The 23,468-nt window shown below is 25.5% G+C and overlaps 2 protein-coding genes and 1 long non-coding RNA gene across 12 annotated transcripts in view; 2 read left to right on the top strand and 1 right to left on the bottom strand.

Annotated features, from left to right (window-relative positions):
- The window catches only part of LOC126902302 (uncharacterized), a 16,093-nt gene extending 4,252 nt beyond the window's left edge, over nt 1-11,841 (top strand). The window contains exons 3-18 of one of the 3 annotated variants that reach the window (XR_007703187.1): nt 942-1,109; nt 1,175-1,453; nt 1,673-1,799; nt 1,864-2,027; nt 2,318-2,563; nt 2,882-2,987; nt 3,054-3,233; nt 3,295-3,387; nt 3,478-3,661; nt 3,808-3,978; nt 4,055-4,203; nt 4,715-4,921; nt 4,994-5,195; nt 5,556-5,707; nt 10,393-10,500; nt 11,760-11,841. Coding sequence is in view for 1 of the 3 variants with exons in the window: in XM_050679416.1 (XP_050535373.1) it covers nt 942-1,109; nt 1,175-1,453; nt 1,673-1,799; nt 1,864-2,027; nt 2,318-2,563; nt 2,882-2,987; nt 3,054-3,233; nt 3,295-3,387; nt 3,478-3,661; nt 3,772-3,978; nt 4,055-4,203; nt 4,715-4,921; nt 4,994-5,195; nt 5,556-5,707; nt 10,393-10,425 (2,497 nt within the window). In the remaining 2 variants the exon portion in view is untranslated. Of the gene's footprint in view, nt 1-941; nt 1,110-1,174; nt 1,454-1,672; nt 1,800-1,863; nt 2,028-2,317; nt 2,564-2,881; nt 2,988-3,053; nt 3,234-3,294; nt 3,388-3,477; nt 3,662-3,771; nt 3,979-4,054; nt 4,204-4,714; nt 4,922-4,993; nt 5,196-5,555; nt 5,708-10,392; nt 10,534-11,759 lie in introns of those variants that run through there. The other 2 variants (XR_007703186.1, XM_050679416.1) reach the window with 2 other exon arrangements.
- Nucleotides 2,360-23,468, bottom strand: LOC126902349 (uncharacterized). The gene is made up of 3 exons (XR_007703196.1): nt 22,112-23,468; nt 2,547-2,985; nt 2,360-2,457 (listed from the first exon to the last, which is right to left on the bottom strand). It is a non-coding gene; the product is annotated as an uncharacterized LOC126902349 (long non-coding RNA).
- The window catches only part of LOC126902313 (RNA binding protein fox-1 homolog 3-like), a 30,866-nt gene continuing 23,946 nt past the window's right edge, over nt 16,549-23,468 (top strand). For 6 of the 8 annotated variants that reach the window (XM_050679438.1, XM_050679441.1, XM_050679437.1 and 3 more), the window contains exon 1: nt 16,558-16,665. In XM_050679438.1, coding sequence (XP_050535395.1) covers nt 16,573-16,665 — 93 coding nt within the window. In that variant the 5' untranslated portion in view covers nt 16,558-16,572. Of the gene's footprint in view, nt 16,666-23,468 lie in introns of all 8 variants that reach the window. The other 2 variants (XM_050679432.1, XM_050679435.1) reach the window with 2 other exon arrangements.

Genomic DNA, 23,468 nt, shown 5'->3' with positions numbered 1-23,468 from the left:
AAAAAAAAAAAAAAAAAAAAAAAAAAAAAAAACACATCTTAGTAAAACCAATACCTTCTCAGCTTCGCATCGAAGCTAAAAAATAATTTATACAGTTTGATCATCTCATTATAACTCACGCAATATCTAAATAAATTTGTTGATAATAAAATTTAATTTTAACGTATTACAAAAGAGAAAAACTATATTCATGCACAAAAAAAAAAATCAAATATGTTATAAGTGTTACTCTTTTACCATTTTTCTATTTTTAAATTATATTAACTTCAGTTTTATTATTAGAGTCATACTTCTTTAACTAGTATTATACAATTGAAAATCATATTAATTTTTAATATCTTATTTAGTGTTGAGTGTTAATTATAATAAACATTTTAAAATAATAGTTTTAGGAGAAACATTAGCTTACGTAAAATAAAGGATGCTATATTTACACTTTAATTCGCTATAAAAACAACTCTAAGGAATATGTAGGTAGTTTAAAAACTCCTTTAAGTGCGTATTCAGGCAACTTTGGTTTTGAATCCTAAAACAAAATAGTTACTACTGGCTTACTAAAGAATAATCAATCGAAAAATTTACTGAAAATTCTCAAAAATTAAATTTTGTACATTTTCCAACTAATTTTAATAATAAATATCGGTCAAAATAAAAAAATAAATAAATGTTAAAGAAATATTTTTTTAAAACATCAAATTAAGTCAGCAAACATTTGTTGCACAAAGTACTCAAGTATTTTTTATATATTTATCTACTTGTATGAGTATATAAATTGATCACACTTTTTTTATTGATAGAGTTATGGAGTTTTGTTTTTATGTGTATTTGATTTGAAGAATTTTAACTTGTAAAATAATTACTAATTTTATTTTAAACATTAAAATATTGAACGAATATTCTGACTAATATTATTTAATAATAAATATTTTCAAAAAATGTAGAAACCTTTGTTTATGTTTATGGATGTTATCAAAAAATGAAAAGTTTTATGAACGAAATGATTTATTATATACTTGTGAAAACTTAATGAGAACATTAATATTTTTAATAAAAACAAGTAATCCTGTTGTAACTGATTTAATTCAACTTTTAGCAATATTGATAAAAAAGTAAATAATTATTTTGGTATAATTAAAAATTCAATTATCATCGTATTTATTGTCTAACTTTATAGAGGAGGACCAAAATTAAGGGAAAACTGTAACATGACGCAAGTTTTCACTATAATTAAATTGATTTTTGTCAACTCGGGAAAATTATCTGATCGTTGTACTACAAACGCTGTTTTTATATTAAATACAATTCTTTCTTGTCCTTCAGTAGAACTTAATGACAAACTTTATACAACTGCGATTTCTGTATCAAAGGCGATATGCAAAATTTTTAAAGAAAAAGATGTAATTGATCCGTATATTGTTGGAATAGCATCAGATATCTCAAGTAGCATTTTAAGGTTTGACATATAATTTAAAATAATTTCTAACTAATTAAAAAAAGTTAATAAATATTTTTTATAAATTTCACCGAATCATAAAAATTAGTTAATTTTTATGAGTAGATTTGAAATATATATAGTAGACAGTTTTACAGACTCAATAGGAGCAACAGTTCTTTCTGTCCCACCCCTTGTGAGAACCTGTTTTGTAATTTTCAAATATGTTTTTGCATATAGGTTTTATTCGACTATAATTAAAAGAATTGAAATCAACTCAAATTTATCTCAACACCGTGATATTGTAGAACCTTTAAAAAATGTAGCACTGTACTTAATCGAAAAAATTAGTTTGCCCTTTATACAAGTAATGTAGATTTAACATGAAAAAATTAATTAAAATTAAAAAATTCTTTATTATTTATCCATAGAATAATATTAACTCAAATATTTATTGCAAAACCTATCTCAAGGGATTAAAATGTTTATTAAGTCCATTCAATGAGAGTATATTGCCTCATGTACTTTACAATGTTGCTAATGAATACGCTACTCGTGGAATGATTAGTGTATTGTATGGTTTACTTGAATACAGGTATTTCACAAAATAAATACTCAATTAAATTACTTGTTGGTATATGACTTTAAAAATGGGCAATTGAAGGGAAAGGATTGTGTTATTCTTCTATGCTAATATATATAAAAAGTTTATAATTTGGAAGGAAAATGTTTTATTCTTAAAATTAACGTCTTAATATTATAGTTTTACATTGGTTTTCAGTGCAATTATGGTATTAATAGAATATATATAGTAGATGCCTTTTGTAGAAATAACATATTTAGCTTTCAAAATTGGATTTATAATTCGTCATTAATTTTTAACAGTGATTTACATAAAGTTGCCGAAAAGTTGTTATTCAATGTCTTGTATCATCTATCAATCGTTAACCTTGAAGTTGAATGTTATTGGCCTGGTGGCTTAAAATTATTTTATACAAATTTAAAAACAGGAATCAAAAATATTCCTAAAACATCAAAAGAAATTTGTATGTCACTTGTTATTAATCAGAATTCTGATATCAATCAAATAATTACAATCTATTTATATTTTTACTTTTTAACTTGTTCTAAGTGAGTAATTTTCATATTATTTAATAGTACTCAGGGCTACATTTAAGAATTATGCTACCTGGGTTACCAAATACCGATGTCTCTTATTTTATGTTTTCGTCCCTTTTAATATAAGAAAAAGAACAAAAAAATTTATTCAATACATGAAATTTACAAATTCTGATGTTAGTAAAAAAAGCTAATATTTGTCTAGTGTTACTCCAAAGTCAACCATTCAGGGCACTTGTATTCGATACTGTCTATTAATTGTAGTCTTCATAGTTTTAGTTACATTTAAAAGATTAGTTGGAATACTTCGTAACTATTTATTACTTTTAGCGTTGAATGTGAATCTATTTATTTAGAGCCATTGTGCGTCTATTTGTGTTCAATTAATAATTATACTTCAATTCCTCATCTTAAGTCCCTTCTTTTCAACGTATCTGTAAGTAATAATTTAAATAAATATTAATATTTAAATACTAATTAATGTCATAATTCAAATGAATAGATATCATTTGTATCTCATCATGCTGTAAATACTGTATCGGGTTTATCATCTGCTACGAAAAAAATGATAGAACTTTTAAATTCATTGGAAAATATTGATACAGTTTTTACATTTCATCCGGCGATATTATACTTTTTATTTGCTTCAAATATATTTACAACCGACATACAATTACGTCTTGTGAGTATTTTTATAAATTACCACTTATAGATTACCAAAATGAAACTGACATTTTACTTAGATGAGATTATGGGTAAAGAATTTGGATGATACTAGTCAAATCGAATTACAAAAATTATGCTTAAATAACGATAATTCAAAAATGTGTTTACTGGTAAGTTAGTTACTGATCAATTTACAAAGAAAGTAATTGTTCTTCATTTGCAAAAATAAATCTAAATAAATTTACTAATCGTGTTACAAGGATGTTTTAATTAATGAAAAAGAATTGGAAGTCGTTAATATTGAAAATGGATTTAATATTATCAACTTCATAATACTTGAAGAAAGACAATATAACAAAGAAGATACTATACTTATTGTGTGGGATATATTGCCAAATTGTTTAGGATCATTTTGCTGTGCCGAAGAATCTTTAAAAATAGGACGTTAGTAATTAAGAAACTATCGTAATCATTTTCTTTTAAAAATTTGTTTATTCATAGAGTTTTGATTTAAAAGTTACAACCCATTTTATTAAAATTTATTAAATATACAGCGAATAACCTATTGTGTTTGTTGAATTTGGCTAAAGAATTTATTCCACATGAAAAAAATAACTTGACGTTTAATGCTCAGCGTAATACAACTTTTACAATTTTGTCCGTTATAAATTGCTTTAAAAATAATAAAGCAGAACATAACAAATTAACGTCATTGTGTTTACAGCACCTTATTGACCTAATTACATTATCTCCTACTGACGGTAAATAAATTAATGTTAATGTAATTAGAGTAGAAATACATTAATTCTTAATGATATTTATCATTATTATTTACAGTACTTAACATAGTTAAAAATCACGACGAATTTTTATCTATTTTAATTAATATGTGTTTAACCGAAAATAACGAACATTGTTATTTGTCTCTTGAGATTCTTATCAAGTTGCATCAAAGTAACGAACCGCCAAAATTATCGTCGTTGCCTGTAATTTTTTATTATTTTAAACATTTTTTTGACACCATGGACGTAGTTTTCCTTTTTATTAGATCATTAGAATATTAGAATATTTTTCAAAAATAACTAGATCTCTAAAACCTTTTTAGCTCCCAAAATTGTTTAATATTTCACAGTAAAATTTCAAGTTTTAAGAATATTATATGTGTATGTGCATAATTAAAAAAATACATTTTTAGACATTTTAATGTATAAATCTAATTGATTATAAAAATAGGGAAATAACATAAAAATTTATTATAATATTTTGAATGTGGCTAAACTATTTTTTTATGGGGGCAACCAAATTCATTTTATCGGTATATATAATTTAAATACTAGATATAATCGACTGATATAAATTCAAAGGTATAAGCGACTCCCTTTCCCTTTTACATCCTAAAGATATTTTATAAAAGATTCAGAACCACTCAGATAAAACTCTAATTACGTCCATGATTAGAAAAGATTTATTATCAAAAAATTTATTTATTTTTAATAGCATTCAGTAACATTAAAATACAATCATATATTAACTGCTATGGATAAGTTATGCTACAATTGCATCATCTCATCAATTACATTATTCGAATTGATCATTAAAAAAAATGATGAAAATTATAATGGTTTTATAAATTTAGAAGACATACAAAATACTGACTGTTTAAAAGCTATATTTTTTAAATTAGAAACAATTGTGATATCAATAGTAAAATTATTGATTATTTTCTTAATAAAACATTTTAAAAATTTCAAATTTATGAAAATTCTTACTTTTTAGGAATTAGATTGGGTCAAAAATCACGCATGGAAATGTATGAAAACTATTTTATCATCTATTAAACTAAAAAAATATGAGCTACAGGAAATTCAATGTGATCTAGCTTTCGACCCATGGCTTTATTATTCATTAAGACATTTGAATTGTTATAGTGAAGTTTGTTTAGAATTCCTACAATTTTGGTTCAGTAATTTTGTGTTGAGTTAAGTATCGCTATGTTAAAATATAATTTGCGACTTTTCATGGCAATTCTTTTCTATGAATTGAGAGCATATTGAGATGGAATCACACTGAAAATTAAATAAGCAAACAATATATCTTTTATATTTATATATTTAAATGGTGGTGAAGGGTTATAACCTCTTTCCCCAATAGAATAAAAGTATTTTTTTAATTAAAATAGGTTCATTATAACTAAATTATTAAAAGTAAACTAATAATAGAATTATAATTCCTTCAAAATAAATTTCTCACCTCATAGAATATATAAATATAAATTAGTGTAAATATAGAAATGAACTTATGTTTTATATTATACATATATATTTATGTATGTTTTTAGATAAAGAACGGGAAAAACACATAATTCACGGAAAATTCATTTTATGCACAAGTATTTTTGATAAGACTATCGTAGAAATTTCTTCTAAACTAATTAATCAAACTTATGAAAATAAGGATATTTTGAATAAAGCTATAGGAATAATACATTTAGTGAGTGCCTAAAACTTAAATTATTTTTGTCGTTAATTTCTTTAATTGAATTTTTTTATTCGTCATTTTCTATCAATTAATTTATTTTATTAAATTACTTTAGATTTTAGAATGTAACTTTGTGAAAACATTTCCTGAAAAGTTACTTAGTAAAATGAAATCAATCGTAATAAATTAAAAAGATAATTTTTATATTTTTACAAATATCTATTGTTTTACTTTATATAATAATATACCATCTTGAAAAATATATTTTGAAATGTTAATTTTAAAAAAAACATTATGAATAACTTTTAATGAAATATAATAATGAATTATTTAATATAAATTAAATATGAATATAAGCTTATTTGTTTCATTCAAATAAAATATTAGTGAGTTGTTTATAATTACAATCTCAAATTTCAGTTTTTTTTCATAAGTAACCACATTATATATAAATTTTAATTCACGCAATACATCCAGATGAATGATCAGTTTTATGTTCTTCTATTTTCTAAACTTAGCATGCTACAGAGGGTGGTGGCCCTCTTTAACATGTTAGGGAGTCTAAGATTGATTTTGGATAGACCAATGATAGACGGGGCGGGTATTATGGCCGGCTTACACCAGAGACCATACAATAAGATAATTGCAAGAAAAATCTTGTTGGCACTTTGGAGATTGAATCTGGGACCCCGTGTACCTAAACATACGTTTCTACCCACTAGGCCAACTCCTTAGAAGTAGTACCCCTTAGTTGTGTTCGGATGACAATATTATTTTCTTCTGATTATCATTTGTTAGTATATTTATAAACGTCATGAACGTAATATTCTTTTTTCTTTAATTTTATATTTTAAAAAAGGATATTAGTTTTTGAAGTAGTAAAATTGTTTTAATTTTGACCATTTGTAAAATGATGTTTTATTATAATAATTTGTACATACCTTCCAATGCAAAACATCTATTTATCAAAATACGCCCAATAAACTTTTTTTATAAATTAAATCATAATTTTTTGTTAAATAAATCATTATTTTATTTATAAGAATAAAAAAATGATAAAATCAACAAATGTTTTGTCAAATCAAAAATAAAGTAATAAAATAAAATGTTAAATGGTTAACAAAAATATTATTGGACGTTATTGATAAAAAATTCGTTAATGTTTCTTTAGAGTTTCTTCAGTATAGTAGCGTATCTATAGGTAATTTATAGTACTAAGCAATTATGTCGTAAAATTGATTTACAGCGTTTTATAAATAGGTATACAAACGACTCATATTACTAAATAATAAATAACATAATAGTAACTTTTATTCATGTTATAAGTAAATTAAACACTTTATTATTTCATTGTATTGTCAATTAATCTATAAAGATTTATATACTTTTATTGAATCAAGTAGACTAGCAAATAATAAAAGTAAAAAAAAACACTAATAAAGTAAGGTATGATAAAAATTAAATTTCAGGATTAAGAGATATACAGCAAAAATTGGTTAAAACTCAATCTAAAAAATAAAATTAATCTAGTGAGCCCAAAAAAACAATTATTATCCCTATTATTATAATCCCTATTAGATGATAGTGATGAAGATAATGATGTTTTGTTCTGTAAAAGTTAAATTTTATTTTTGAAAAGAAGAAATATTGTTTTTAGTCATGACTTAGAGCAATAAAAACCCCAGCACAGGGGGGTCGCGGCACAGTGGTGACGTGGCATAGTTGAATCAAGTATAATATCTGACAGTGATTATAATTCACTATCAAAAAAAAAACGCTTCAATGCAAATCTTTAGATAGTGTTTAATTTTAAAAAATTGGTGTATTATTCCAAAAGGTTCATGATCTGCTAGTTCCTTATTAATATCCTGATTAAGATAAAGTATGTCGAATGAAAAAGGGATTATTAAAAAATATTATTTCTCATAAAAAAATTGTATTGATCCATATATTTTTCAAAAAGTTATAGCATAATAAAGTTAAAAATGTAAAAAATAATATCGAGAATATTACACAAAAATAGCATTCGGTAGCCACCATTTTCACCACGAAGACAAGTCCAGAGGTCAAATTTTTTTTTTCAAATTAAAGTATATTACGTTAGCTTTAATTTAAGATATATATAAAAGTGTCAGACCTTCCGGAACACTTTCAAAAATTAAGTGTAAAAGTAAATTGTGAAAAAGTTGTCATTTAAATCCCCCCCTGTGGGCTGGTTAAGTGTCAAATTTACAAAAAAAATATACCAAATGATAGGTAAAGACATCAAGCATCTATAAAAAAAAAAATTATATTGATGTGTTCATTTTTGAAAAAGTTACGGCAGTTTTTAGTAAAAAAAATTGAAAAAATTTCGAAAATTAGCGATTTTTAAATTTGTAATTTTTTTGGGAGGTTTACCCCATTTACGGGGAACGAGGGATAATTTTTTCAATTTTTGAGGGTAATGTCATTGACTAGATACGATTTGTGATCTTTTGACGTATTGTTGAAAGAAATCCGTTCGGTGAGAGCTGCACCCAGAGAAAAACCTTGATCTATATAATAAATTCATTGTTCAATTTAATAAATATATCATTACTATTGAATCTATGATATAATTATCAATATGATGATTTTTTTTCTTATCTTGAACAATAATTATTCATAAGAATAATTATTTTGTTCGTATTAATAAACATTATCATAAACCCTTGATAAAATTTCTTTATCAAAATTGATTGAGGTTTTTCTTTGGGTGTGAGAAAAAGTGGTAACAGACACAAAAAAAAAAAAAAAAACACATCATAGTAAAACCAATACCTTCTCAGCTTCGTATCGAAGCTAAAATATAAACAGCACTTATAATATTTTATTATTAATATTATTATTATTGGAAAGTAAAACACTGAAACTATATAATATTATTATTCAAAAAAGCACAAATTTATCCAATTTTCGTGACCAATTTCAAATGATATAGTTTTGTAACAAAAAAAAATTTTTTCTTCATAATAAAATATAATTTAAAAATAAATTTTTTGATTTTAAAAATTTGATTTTTGTTATGAGATAAAGGTATTGTCCATAATTTATATATTAATAATATTTTCTAATTTGGTCGGGTTGATTTTTTCAAACCATGGTAACAAAACAGCCATTTTTTAAAATAAAAAAATTGGTGAAAACATTTAAATATTAAATTAAATTTTTGAATGTAATTCTTTTTTTCAATATCGATTTACTACACTATCGAAAACATTTTTTTTCTGATTTTACGTTATAATATTGCTGAAATTCGGTACGATATCAATATCCAAAAATATATCGTAAAGGTCATATTATCAAAAAAAATTTGTTTAATAAAAAGAAAATGCCTTAGATATTGATAAATAATATTTTATGAAAACTTTCACAAATCATAAAAAATTGTATTGATCCACAAATTTTTCAAAAATTTAATGCAATATTAAGTTTAAAATATAAAATTGGAAATTTCATCAAAAAAAAATATAATTCTTAGCATTGGCTATTTGTATATAAAATATCAATGATTGAGATAATTATTGATTTTAATTCATAGTACCAATATAAGCTTCAATATAACATATGATTAAAAGACGTCGGATTTCCGGAACATTTTAAAAAGTAAAATGTAAAAATTTTATATTTCATACAAAAGAAGGTATTTTTAATCTCCTTGTAGGCGTTTAATGAGTCGAATTGTCAAAAAAAAAAATCAAATAATGACACATCTAAGGTATTTTCAAAATAGTTTTTGATTTAATAAATTTTTGAAAAAGATATGGCAGTTTATAGTTGTTAATGTAAAAACTATATCAAAATTCACTTATTTTAAAAATAGTTATTTTTTGGAGCTTGCCCCTATTTATAGAAACCAAGGGAAATATGTTCAAATTTTTGCATTGGTAGGTTTAACTTACGATTTATACTAATTTGACGTATCCGATGCACAAAATGGTTCATTAAATGAGAAAAAGTGGTGACAGAAACAAAAAAATCTGTATATAGTGTTAATTTTAAGAAGTTGGTGGGTTAAATAAATTCTTATTTCTTTTATTATTCCTGATCAGTAGTTTTTTGATTTAGAAGTATATATGAATAAATATTTATTATTGCAATTAAAAATAGTATGAGATTGACATTTAATAATTTAGTATTGCAATTTTTACTGAAAAATTATAAATTAGTTGTTACTTTTATGGCAAATGTATATAAATATTAAAGGACTTGATACAAAAATTTTCAGAAGATAATTTGTGGTTAATTATGAATAAATAGTCTACAAATAATTTTCAACAATACTTTTATTATTAAATTTTTCTATCACCACTAATTTTTGATATTATTAATAATTTGTTCAAAACAAGTATTAACATATAAAAAAAATATAAGTTAAAATGAAATTCAATAACACATCAGTGAATGAAATCACAGGTGAAATTAGGTATGGAATATTTCTAAATATTTCAATTGTAGCATCAATTTAAACACCAGGAGTTACATTGAAATGATTACTAGGACTTCTATTTTAATAATTTATTACAATAAAAATTTAAAAAAATAGTGATTTAGACGAAATGTTTAGTTTCCCTCATAAATTTATTGTTAATAGTAATTATATAAATTACTGATCAGATATCTATCTAAAAAATATAACTTTTTATTCGTCATAAAATGTTCGATTTTCAATATAGATAATAGCAACTGTGATCTACATGAATAAGTAAATAAAAAGAACTATTTAAGCTCGTTCAAAAATTGAAAGTCGCTTTTCTCAAATTTGAGGAGGTAAAATAATCAAAGTAAGTTTAAACATATTTAATGTAAGTTAGATACATGTAAATTTTATAAAACTGATGGACTCGTTACTATAGCAAACCCTTGTATAGGCATTAAAAAAAAAAAATTCGAACACAAAAATAACATGTTTTTTAACTACGGCAGCCATTTGCAGGTAAAAGATAAATTGTCGGGACAAATTTTTTTTTATTTTGTAGTACATAACATAAGTTTTAATTTTATTTATGTTTAAAGGACGTAGTATTTTCGAACATTTTCAAAAGTTAAGTTGAAAAACTTAGTTTTTGTAAAAAAGTTGCAATTTTAAATCCCCTTGTGTAAACAGGTTAAGTGTTAGATTTTCAAAAAAATGATAATGATAAAAACGAAAGAAAAATATAAATATTTCTATATGAAAAAAATTTTTTGATTCGTTCATTTTTCAAAAAATTATGGCAATTAAAAAAAAAAAAAAAAATGTCGAAATTTACAGATTTAAAAAATCGTAAATTTTTGGAGGATTTTCATCATTTATGAAAACGAGGGAAAAATTTAAATTTTCAAGGGCAATATCTTCAACTAGATACGATTTATGACCTTTTGATGTATCATTGAAAGAACCGATTCAGTGAGAGCTGAGAAAAAGTGGCAACAGACCCCCCCCTCCAAAAAAAACGCACAGTAAAATTAATACCTTCTCAGCTTCGCATCGAAAAAAAATTGTAAAACACTTCATAATAAAATGAATACCTACTATGCTTCTCATTCAAGCCAAACATAAAAAAAATGTAGGCCTACTTGTGTCAACTGTCTATTTTTATGAATTGTAAAAACAGTGGCTAATATGTTCTATTATTGTCTATTCTTTCACAATTTGTAATGATTATTCAACTTTGAAAGTTATGCTATACCAATAATAATGACCCAATGTATTCAAAATAATTGTAATTAAATGATTGGCGTAAATTTTAATTTATAATTAATTTATTGAGATGTTGTTAATCAAATAGTAAATAGGGCATTTACTTATGTTTTATGCATAAAAATGCATTATTTTCCACTTTACTGTTAAGTGATAAAATAAATTTTAACAAGTAATTTTAACCACAACATATTAAAAAGAAAACCTCTAGTTAGAGTATTTATTACATTAAAATATTTCCAATTAATTTTAAATATAGATGAGTACAAAACTAAAAAACATTTGAATAAACCGTGTCCCATTTGTATTATTTAATTCTGGATCATCGATTTTTGTTAATAATAGTCTTGTTATTTTTAGTCTGATACAAGAGCCTAGGATAATTTATTTATTGTTGAAGTTTCAATTAACTATTCTTATGAATCATTCAAGTAATGTTGGCTGTGAATTAAACTGAGATTTCATGATGACATGATATTTATCACTATAAAAAAATAAGTTAATTTTCGCTAATATTTCATTCTTATAAGCATTACAAGGATGAAATATTAGCGAAAGTTACCGATCCTGTGTCTGCAATAGGCGAATGAGGATACGCTACAACATAGCGATCCTTATTCTAACCTTATGAATAGACTAGTTATTCTTTGTAAGACGTAATAGCGTAACGCTTATAAATCATTTGATAAAGGAAATGGTTATCCGCTATTGTAAATCTATACATCTTACATAGAAACCAAAAGATGATTTATGTTCCATATCTACAACATATCATTTCATATCCATCTGTAAACGATGATAAAGTAACGGTACGTCACGCAGCGTACTCGTCAATCTTTGCAGTTATTCCTTTGCGCCCGTACCAGTTCATACGCATTTAAAAAGTATACAGAAAATACCAACATTTGTGTTACCTTAAAATTCTTAGTAAATTACACCAGTTTTATTGGTACGATGAAACTTAGTTGCGTTTATGTGCATTACCGCGTAATTATATACCGTGAAATACCACGACGCCCAAGGTGCGTTCACATGAATTAACATGGTGTTTGAGCGTTTGTTAAGGATTGGCTTCTAAAAGCTAAAATCGGTAGACCACTGCACAAGGTCGTCGGGTTACCTAACATAGTAACTAATGAAGAGTTGATAACGAAACATAAACATTACTACCGCGTCCTACGTCCTCGCACTCATAATTTTTTACAAAGAATTCAAATCAGTTCCATATGCGAGAGGTCTATTAACCTAATAATGCGCATACACAGTTATATTGCGCACCAGAAACACCTACATGAACAAGTTTCACTTGCACTTGATGTCTTGAAGATAGGAAGGGAGAGAAATGTCGTAAGTAATTGATATATGTATATGTACTATACGCAGCATGCGACAATGGAAAGTTTTTCACTTCCTTGGACCCGATCATCGGCACAAGTGGGTGCACGCATTAATTACGCAGATGAACACTGTAGTAACTGTACTGGTAACGCTATGGCGACGCATTTCGTACTTGTTATTGCTCTTTCAACTATCATTCAAATAGAATCATTACTTATATAAAATATATAGCGCAATAGGCTGATAATAATAATTATATTATATTGAATAAAAATCGGTACCTACTTCTCGTTCATTCTTTCAATTTTCGATAAGAATTTATAGAACTTTATATTTTTCCTCTACTATTTTATTATATAATAAAACAAGGAAAAAACGATTTTTAGGGAACACTATTAAGCGTGCTTCAATTTTGCAAAATTTCGACCGTTTTCGAAAAAAATTCTCACTGACGCTAACGTTTTACGATTTAAAGTTTGATATTTTCACCAAACACGCCCAAAGGCATTTCTGAGTTATAATAAAAAAAAAAATGTATCCGTTCATTTTTTACAGTTCTACGAGGTTTTTGTATAAGGGTATTGTTTTATTGTTGCGCATATATATATATTTCAGTCAGTGGCTCACTTATGAGAACGGCCCAAAGAGACTTGCGTGTCTTTGGCGCGTGAAGCTCGTAGGGACCCAGGTCTGAGGCGAAGCCTAGTAGTCTATAAAAGAGAAAAAATCGTCATAATGAGGTATAATATCGAACAAATTGTATTTACTTTAAAACAATAACCCAAGAACCATTCCACAAAGTTAACAAACCACCTAATGTCTTCATGTAGTGTTAAGTAAGTAAGGGAACAGATTTCTATCGTTCTCGTTGTTCGAACTATTGACCTATTTAACTTTTTGAACTGTATTAAATATTCAGTTTGGCGCTACTAGTCTTGAAAAGTAATAAGGAAGTACTTTTTTTTATGCATTGTTATTTGATAAAACAAGCTTAAAGATGAATGGTTTTACAAAAAGCCTGTAATTATATCGGTGCCCACGCATTTCGTTTTCATTTTAACTTAACAATATAAGTTTTTATAGGTTAGCTTAATTAAAAGTATTTTACATTTAAGGAATAAAAGTTAAATAGTATACCTTTTAAGTTTTAATTTTAACTCTTAAAAAGTGTTTAACTCTATTTTGTTTATGTCAAATTTACAAGATGTTAGTTTGAATAATATATTGTCAAAAATACTTGTGGGGTGCTTAATAAGCGTTAATTTTAAAAGAGTATTTTTTTTTAATTTGTCGACCAGTATTAATTGTGATTTGTTAAATTATATTCCAGGAAATTTTTTACTTGCCGAATTTAACGAATCTTTTAAAAAAGTTTAATAAAAATGGTCTGTTTTTCGTGTTTGTCAACTGTGATATAATATCAATTTAGTATTCAACATGTATACTATTTGTTAACGAATACATTCAGTATTCTAGTGGAGATACGAGTGCGTTTGAAGAATGATTAACCGAAAACAAATCAAGAAGACTATCCAAATATTACAGTCATAAAAGGATAACACTCTGAATCGATAATATGTTGAGGGTCGCACAATTGAGAAGCGTCAAAAGGGTTACGTTGTTGAATTTACGTGTTATCATTATTGAATATTATGCCATCATACATGTGGACTGTCGTTTACGATGTGTACTTGTACACTCGAGATTGTCACATTGTTTGTAACTAATAAAAATGTTTTTAATACATCCTTTATCACTACGCCGCCATAGGAATACAAAAACATTGATTTTTTAACACATTGTTTTTCGATTAGTTGTGATTAAAAATAATATCTGCTGAGTAATCATCGTATATTACGTTGCATGTGATGTATCGTTGAAAATTACTGTATTCGATCCGTTATTCAAATTTATTGAAAAATTGCATCATTAAAATAAACTTCATAAGAAATAACGTGGATAGGCCTTCATGAAATCAAAACAACAATAATAGTAGTACTAAATATACTGTATGTAAATTTGTGTAGGACAATTAGCAGCTTTTGTGCATCTAAAAGCGTATTGCATATGAAATGTATTAATTAACTGACAAAAGTAACCACGAATAACAAATATAACGCTTGTAATGGCGCAATATCACAATACCGTGTCATTAAGAAGCTAAAAACTCAACGCTACACGGCCATTTAATGATAACTAATAACATTTATCACGAATCATGCATATAATATAAACGATAAAATACAACTATGCACCTGTCGACTACTAGGCTTGCTTTTGAAAAATGACGGTGGTCATTTATCATTATAAAAACATTGTATAGCTCTACATCTTGGCAGTTTGGATGACGTCCATCGAAAGCAATTAAAAATTATGTATTTGCTGTTTATATTGTTTTTAAATTGTAGTTTTGCTGAAAATTATCCTTATCCGTGCTGAATAGAAGAACGAGAGATCCGTCTCCTTAGGTTTATTAATAGATTGACATTGAATTTAACTTATATCAAATATAACCTCGTTAACAGCATTAATGATGTCGTGTATAAAAATAAAATATTTTCATTTATATTTTCTTTATTAGTAACATAAAAACAATTATTTTACACACGAATAAAATATTTCTTATTAGATAATGATAAAAATACTGTATAATGTATTATTTTTTACACTAACGTGATGGCTCTTGATGATCAAGGCAAATAATTAATATTAATGTTACATGTCAGTTGATATTTATGAGCTATTGACTGCTAATGATCGACTTCCAAAAACTTATCAAATATTACAGATTTTTGACATATTGCGTAGTATTGAGTTATAAAATGTATAACATAAAAATTGTTCAAATTAATAGCAACGATAGAGAAAAAAATATACTTAGAATATTGTATAAAGCAGGTAGGAACTCGCAATCAATATAATTTCAATTTTCATCACACTATTGACTCATTGAGAATTAAATATAATCCAGGGCCAAGAAAATGTTTAAAAAACTTAAGTGTCTGGCTAGATACCAAAAATAAGATAAAGGACTTTTAATCTAAATCAATTAGTATCTGAATGCTGATTTGTAGTAACGTGGTGCATTTTGTGAAATACAAACTAAAATTATGTAATATTCAGTTTTATTGTAGTTGCGCGCGAAGAAAAATATGATTTAATAAATATATAAATTATTTAATTAACGTCTCTTAATAATAAAAAACGAGACAATGGTGTATTTTTGTTTATTTGAAGATCATTAGAAAAAAAAAAGTTTTGTATAAATCTATAAAACGTCAATTTTTTGCAAGTAGTGTCTCTACTCATTTTCAACACACATTTTTATCTTTATTAGTAATATTGTTAATGGCTGGCGTGTCTTGTTTAAAGCATGTGAATAATTTGAACATTTCAAATTATCACTGAATTATTTCTAATTTATTATGTTGATTAAAAATGGAATTGTATAAGTTTACCATAAGATTGAATTTCACAGGTACAATAAAAATACACCCAACTATTATGTGTAAAAATAAATATTAATCATTACGTTATGGCGTCTTAAAGTCGATTCTAAGAAAAGATAATGTTCACGGGCGATAAAAGGGCTGGCCTACAACCCCGTGCACGAGTCTTCAATGAGTTCTATTTTTAGTTACAGATTGCCGAAAATTTTATTGTCTGCGATTATTTTTTGTTTGATAACAAAAAACAGAAATTAAATTGCTTGTATTCCTGTTCGGACATTGATAACACCATTCATTAATATTTTGTCGACAGATATGTCAACATAGTTATAAGTTAGTTACAAATTTGAATTTTTTGTGGAATGTAATCCAAGTATTATAAAAAAATGAACGTAACTGCGAATCAACGCATTATTAGTCCATTGCGAGTGGTCAGTGCTTTGGATAGTGCATGGGAAGACCTAAATGATTTGCTAAACGTGAGTACTATACAATTTTCTAGGTTAATCATGTTGTTGATTAATTGTATCAATTCTATGGTTACTCAAACGAATAGTGGGTGAATTTATTCCAAAATCTAACCAATAACTTTTCTAAATTTGATATATGGCTCTTTATAAACTTGTCTAGAAAACATAATTAAGTTTTAACAGTTAAAAAAAATCTTATACTTAATCATGTCATTGTAACAAGTACACACTTAAGTATTTAATCAATAATATACGGTCAATCATAGTAATCAAAATATGTTTAATTTTTAATTACTAAACATTGTACTTCACAATAAGTCTTTAATCAAAGTAATCCTCTTGAAATATCAAATAATCGGCAATAAATTAGCTAAATACTATTAGCAAGTTTAAATGTGTTACAAGACCAATGAAAGAGTAGTATTCAAAACAAGATGAGTTAATTTTTTTTTTTTCAAAATAATATTTTAACTACATATTATGACAAGTACATGTATCTGAAAAAAAAATTATAATAAACTAAAAATAAAAGTTATTATTTTAAAATTTTTATATGATATGAAATATTATATAATATGTTACGTGGGAGTATAATAAATTATAATTTTACCATTTTTACAATATTGATATAGTTCAAACACAAATTAAAATTTTAGTTAAGACATTCTAGAATTATTATACATATAGTCTTAAACTCATTAATTACCCTTATTGGTTCACTAATGAATGAATAAATACTGGAAAAAACTCAAGTGCTAAAACTTTTTTTTAGTGAGTTCTGTTATCTATAATATTAATGGGTTTCAAGTACATTAAAGATTTATTTTCGATCACTTGGTACGCCTAAATATCCTATTAATTCATTTATCCTAAATGAATTACGAAATTACCTACTTAAACCATAAAGTAGCGTCATGTTTTATTTAATTAACTGTATGCTAGCTGTTATATTTTTAAATGTGATTCGTATGAATTTCAGTAATATATTTAACTTCGGTTCCTAAAAAATGTGTAACTGAGAGACATAAAGTATGATATATTTTGAAATTTGAGTTAAATAACCCTGTTTTAAAATTTATAAAGATATTAATTATACCGTTTATTTATTTAAATGTATGATAAAATCTTATCTTAAGGAATTCATTAAAATTTAAATATAGAAATAATTACAAAAAAATTTTAAAAAAAAGATACCAAAAACAACTTGTTATTTTTTTGAGCTGCATTATTTTAATTAAATTTTTATGTGCCATATTACTCTAAAACCTTTAAAAATATTTCTTCAATCGTTAAGAATGATTTATCTACTTAATATTTCATAAATTCTAAGAAATAAAATTTCATTAAAATAAAATAATTAATCAATTTAAAAGGGTTTAAGCTTGATGAAAAGTTGATATTTGTTTAACAAATATCAAGTATAAAGTATTTTCTTTGAATTAGTTTCATAACATTATAATGGAATAAAGTTGCGGAAATACCCTTTTGTTGTGTTAATCGATACGATGGCGTTAAGTATTGTGTATCTTTTTTCTTTATAAATTGACCAATTCAGATTAAACTTTTCTATTATTATGAAATTTTATTGTTAATTGTTTTAAAACAAAGGATGAAATATTATGAATCAATAATTCATGAAAATAATATTCTTAACCCATTAAAGTGCTTTTATTTGATAAGTATGATATTATTAATGAGCAGAATAAGTGATTGATTTTTGGATTGCTATTAGAGTATTTTATTGCAGACTATAGTAATAATTTTAATGGCGTCACAATGAAACTAGTACAAAGTATGTAATGATTTAATGTATTGTATTAATTTCAATTGTAGACACAATAATTTTACTCGTTATGTTTCTGGTACATCTTGTATTGTTTTTGAAAATTATAATTACTATTTCTAAAAAAATTACTATTCATTTGAGTAACTGAATTTAGTATGTCACGATTTGCTTTATGACTTGATTAGGCATATTAGATTTTTTACAATCCAATCAGACAGATTCGTTTTTTTTTATTCCTACACCTTCTTTAGTTCGGCGATATTACAGACTGATTTTATATACATGTGGTTCAGATCGCTTTAGATTTTTTACACGCTTTAAGTGTTAATATAACCAAAGATAACACCAGCTACTATGGTAGGTTAGTGATACCGTTAAAAAGTATTATTAAATTTGTCGATTGGGAAGATGAAATAAATAAAAATATTTGCACTTTCTTTCTAGTTTCTCTTGATACACAACATGACCACACCTACTTTGATTGGTATTTCTGTTTTTAGACGAATTCTATACGGTCTCAATAGTAATGTAGACTATAAATAATAATAATATTATTTTTTATGTCATAGATCATTAATGGCCACCTTAATTTCAACCTAAGTTAAATGTTCAAAGTTAATGCTTGAGGATAAAATGACACTATAACATATTCGACCGATTCAATTTAAGGTAGTGTGTAGGTAGGCATATAGTAAATCCATGATTTATGAATGTAGGAAGTTAAGTCTTTTTCTGCCTGCCTACATCCTTTATAAAAATGTGTAACTTATTGTGCAAATTCCCTTCTGTTCACACTGTTTTGAGAAAGTTACTCATTTTATAATTGATTCATACTAAACCGCGTAATAATGTAACATATTGTTTACATAACAATAACACAATTGTTTTTAATTAATCATATTTTTGTCAATTGTATGATTTTGTATCAATATTTATAAGTTAAAACGTATGTATCTACATATTTTTTTAGATGAATGTAAGTCAATTTGACATTGGAAACAAATTAAATTTCATTTCAAATCAAAATCTATATCAAATTTGTTCACTTTTCTTCGATTTTATATTTTTTAACACACATTAACGGATGAATTTTTATGTTTTTCTAAAAGTTTAAACTTTTATTGATCTGTTTTATTAAGTGTTTAAACATTTAATGTTAACATCTATATTCTACGACTGTTTACCGTTTGTTACAATTCTATTTTAGACGCTAATATAGTGTAATTCTTTAAAATATTTCTAAAAAATCTTGTATATGATATGGTAATAGTGTTCTCCCGTACAAACTTACGCCAGCGGTAGAGAAAATCAGTATTTTTTTATCATCTTGTAGTTAGTTGTTGTAATGTTTTCTGCATACATCGGCCTGTGTAAAGATAGAAAGTAATTGATCGTCAAGTACTTTGCAAAATCGTTGTTCATTTATTAATTATTTTTCTACTTTAAGTCATATATCGTGTTTAAAAACTGTTCATTCTTCATTGCGTAAATACACTGCCTCATGACTTCAATGGCAGTCTCTATTAATAACCGGTTTGCGCTTCTTGATTTTTAATAATTCTTAACTGTTCACATCTTTTAGTTGTTACTTAACGAATTGAGAAACATTGGATTTGTGTATACAAGTTATGTGAAGTATGTGAACGATAATGGAACCGAATCTAAAAAGCTTGAATATAATTTTGATCGTCAATATTTCCATAAGAAAAGAACCAAACACTTTTCTATGTATCTAGCAACACTGTCAATACTTATTAATACAATATTTTAATAAATTCCAAATGGCTGGCAAAGTCTCGAAAGTCGATCGATATTTGCATGAAGAAAACACCCTTTTTAATATTTTATGTTTTCTATCTCATTTCCTCGCAGACATGGTGCATTTGACATTTTATTGACAAAAGAATTTAATAATAATAGAAACGTTTTAACATGGTTCATTTTCATTTTGGATATTATTAATAATGACTCGCTATTGATGTTTTTTACTTGCAAAATACCTGAAAAACTCAATTTGATATATGAGTAAGGGACCGACGTATTTATAATTTATAAAATAAATGAAAAAAAACTGTTTAGAATTTAAAACAAACACCATCATAAAATAAGGTTTTAATTAAAATTCATACGTGTAAACTCGATATTTTTAATTTAATTTTATTGATTGCCAATTTTTTAATTTTTTCTTGAAAACTAAAAATACAGGGTATAAACCATAAACACCAAAAAGACTGAATATTTTTTTAGAATTATTCAAGCTAAAAAAATTTTTATTAGACGTTTGGCGTATAAAAATTAGATAATTAAATATAAAGGCAAAAGTGTACAGTGTTCTCTACAAAATCTGATATATTTTAATTTTCCATGTATTAAAAATCTTGAAATATTTTTGTTACAAGGAATAGATTATAATTATAATTTTTTTAATTTTCATAAACATCTATGTACCCCATGGTCATAGTTAAATTAAATTTTACTTAATACTGTGTTGAGGTAATAAAAACCAACGTAAATGTCGTATATTAATAAAATATGTACACAAATATCAAATTTGGAAAAACTTATATTTTATTTATGATATACTTTTAGCACGCTAATTAATTTGTTATACACAACTAAATTACAGAATCGAACTAGTTAAAAAATAATAATTTTTTTTTTTATAAATATTTACACGTTTTTTCCCATTAATGTTAATTTTGAATAACTTGATAAATTTAAATTTATTTAATTGGTGATTCATGCTTAAGTAATAATTTTAAAAAAATCTGTTGATACTAGTATTTTATTTAAATACTTCATGAATATTAATAATTTAACCTATTTTGTTGGCAATACACTATTTGAGCCAATCGTTGTTTACAACATTTGTATATGAATTTATGCTATTATCGTCGTTTAGATAAATTACTTATTATACATTTTTATATAAAATACGAGGGTTGTTTAGAAAGTAAGATTAAAGTTATTTCTTTATAAGGTTCAATAAATTAGTACTATTAAATGCGTACTCTCCAGTTGCGGAATTATGAGGGTCCAGACCTCCTGGACCCTTTCCAGACATCTATAATTTTACATTATTTAATATTTAGGGTAACAATGATAAGTATTTTAAGTAAATTTTGTTCTTTAGAACTCCACAGAAATGTCGAAAATCCGTCACTAGAATAGTATCTAACTTTTAATAGATTATTTTAATCATTTTGGCATTAAAGACATAATTTTGTCTACTGTATTTAATATAATGTAAACGTTATCAAGGTATTCATGTAGCAAAGATTTTACTTACAGAGAAAAAATTTTAATATGTAACTAAAATTCAGTGTTCCAAACTAATTTAATATTAAGTATCCGGTATTTAAAATTTTAAATATCAATATCATTCATTTATTTATGATCTTAACTTTTTTTAAAACTAGTTTTTAATTTTTGATTTTTTTTTTATTTCCTTGCATTTGTTCTTCTTTCATTAAAATTAATCATGTTTACAATAAACTGAAATTTTTTTTCTAAAATTTTAAAGATTAGTACGATTATATTACCAGTTCTCTTATTAAATAGTGATAAATAATAATAAATTTATTTAATTTATGATAATGTTTTATTAAAAAATAATTTTGATTATCATATTTTAAAATTTTTCGCTTTTATGCACAAATTCTTCAATACCTTTTTACACTTTTGAAGTAGAATTTATTTTTTCAAAATTTAATCAAGTTTGTGACATTGATGAACTTGAAAAACTCGTTTGATATCATTGTGGTTGTATAGGTGAAGTTTGTTTTGGTTACGAAATATTTTTAGATTAAATCTTATAATTAAATAGCTATTTTAATTAAAATAATTTTGTATTGTACGTGTAAAAATGTGATTAGTGTAAATTACAAAATGTTGTAGAAATCAAAATTTATAAAATTTAATACATTGAACGCCATTAAATCAATGTTGGTTTAGAGTAGACCAATATCAAAAAAGTATGGGTTTATATAACGATATCATTTTTGGAGTAAAAAATTAGGTATAGGTCCTAATAAAAATGTATTATTCTTTGTGTGGCCACCAATTTATGTAAAAGTTTTATCTTTGCCATTATGTTAAAACATAATAAATTATCCTAAATTTTAGCTGATAAAATTTTTTGAGACTGGAGTATAGATCAAATTCTTAGGTCAAAAGTAAGTTTTCTATCAATTAAAACAAAAACTCATTTTGAGTTAATCATCACATACTTATATAGAAATAACACTTTATTAAAATATTATTCGATGGACGTGACTATGATCAAAAATAATTCAATTTAAAACGTCTTGGAATAGAATTATTAGGGTACGTTCAGAATTTTATGAAAATCTTTTAACTTTCGGGAAAATGATCCTGACTATTTTTTATTTAAATAGTTAATAAACATGAGTTGGGAAATTTAGTTTAATGCATCAGACATTTTTTTTAAGAAATTGCTATGTTAAAAAATGTCAAGTTATGTAACCGTCACCGATTGTGTTTTGTCTGAAAATGTTTCTAGAAAATCCTGTTTTATTAACTTTCGGTTGTATTACTGATGAAAATTGTCTTATAAGTGTAATAATGTCGACATAAATGAAGAAATAGACTTAAAGTAGCCTTAAGATATTGCTTATAATTAAGATATTGATAGTGACAACAATTACAATTGCAATGGTGATATGACACTGAGCCTGTAGTAATGTGGACCACGAGAGTCGTTCGGTTTGCTTCGCCGCCAGTCGTTTCTCACTTTGGCGGGATAGGGTAGCGACGGTTGTCTAATATTTTGAGCAGGGACGGGGGGAGGTCAACCGATCTGTTTCATCGATTCGCGTTCTCATGTGTAGTGTGCCTCGCTGGGTGGTAACTGGTGAGCCCGTCTGGGTGGGGATAGTCCGTCGGTTTCTCTCGCGGTCCGTCGACCGTGGTACTGGCAATGGCAGTGGTGGGGATTTACGGCAGGGAAAGACTAGCAGCGCGGCGATCGTACAGCGTTCCTTTTCGTACCCAATCCATTCGTCAG

This window comes from Daktulosphaira vitifoliae, unplaced genomic scaffold, assembly GCF_025091365.1.
Source record: "Daktulosphaira vitifoliae isolate Bord-2020 unplaced genomic scaffold, ASM2509136v1 Scaffold_3, whole genome shotgun sequence".
Lineage (NCBI taxonomy): Eukaryota > Metazoa > Arthropoda > Insecta > Hemiptera > Phylloxeridae > Daktulosphaira > Daktulosphaira vitifoliae.
Note: the sequence above shows the minus strand (reverse complement) of the source record. Positions and strands in the feature narration are given on the sequence as shown.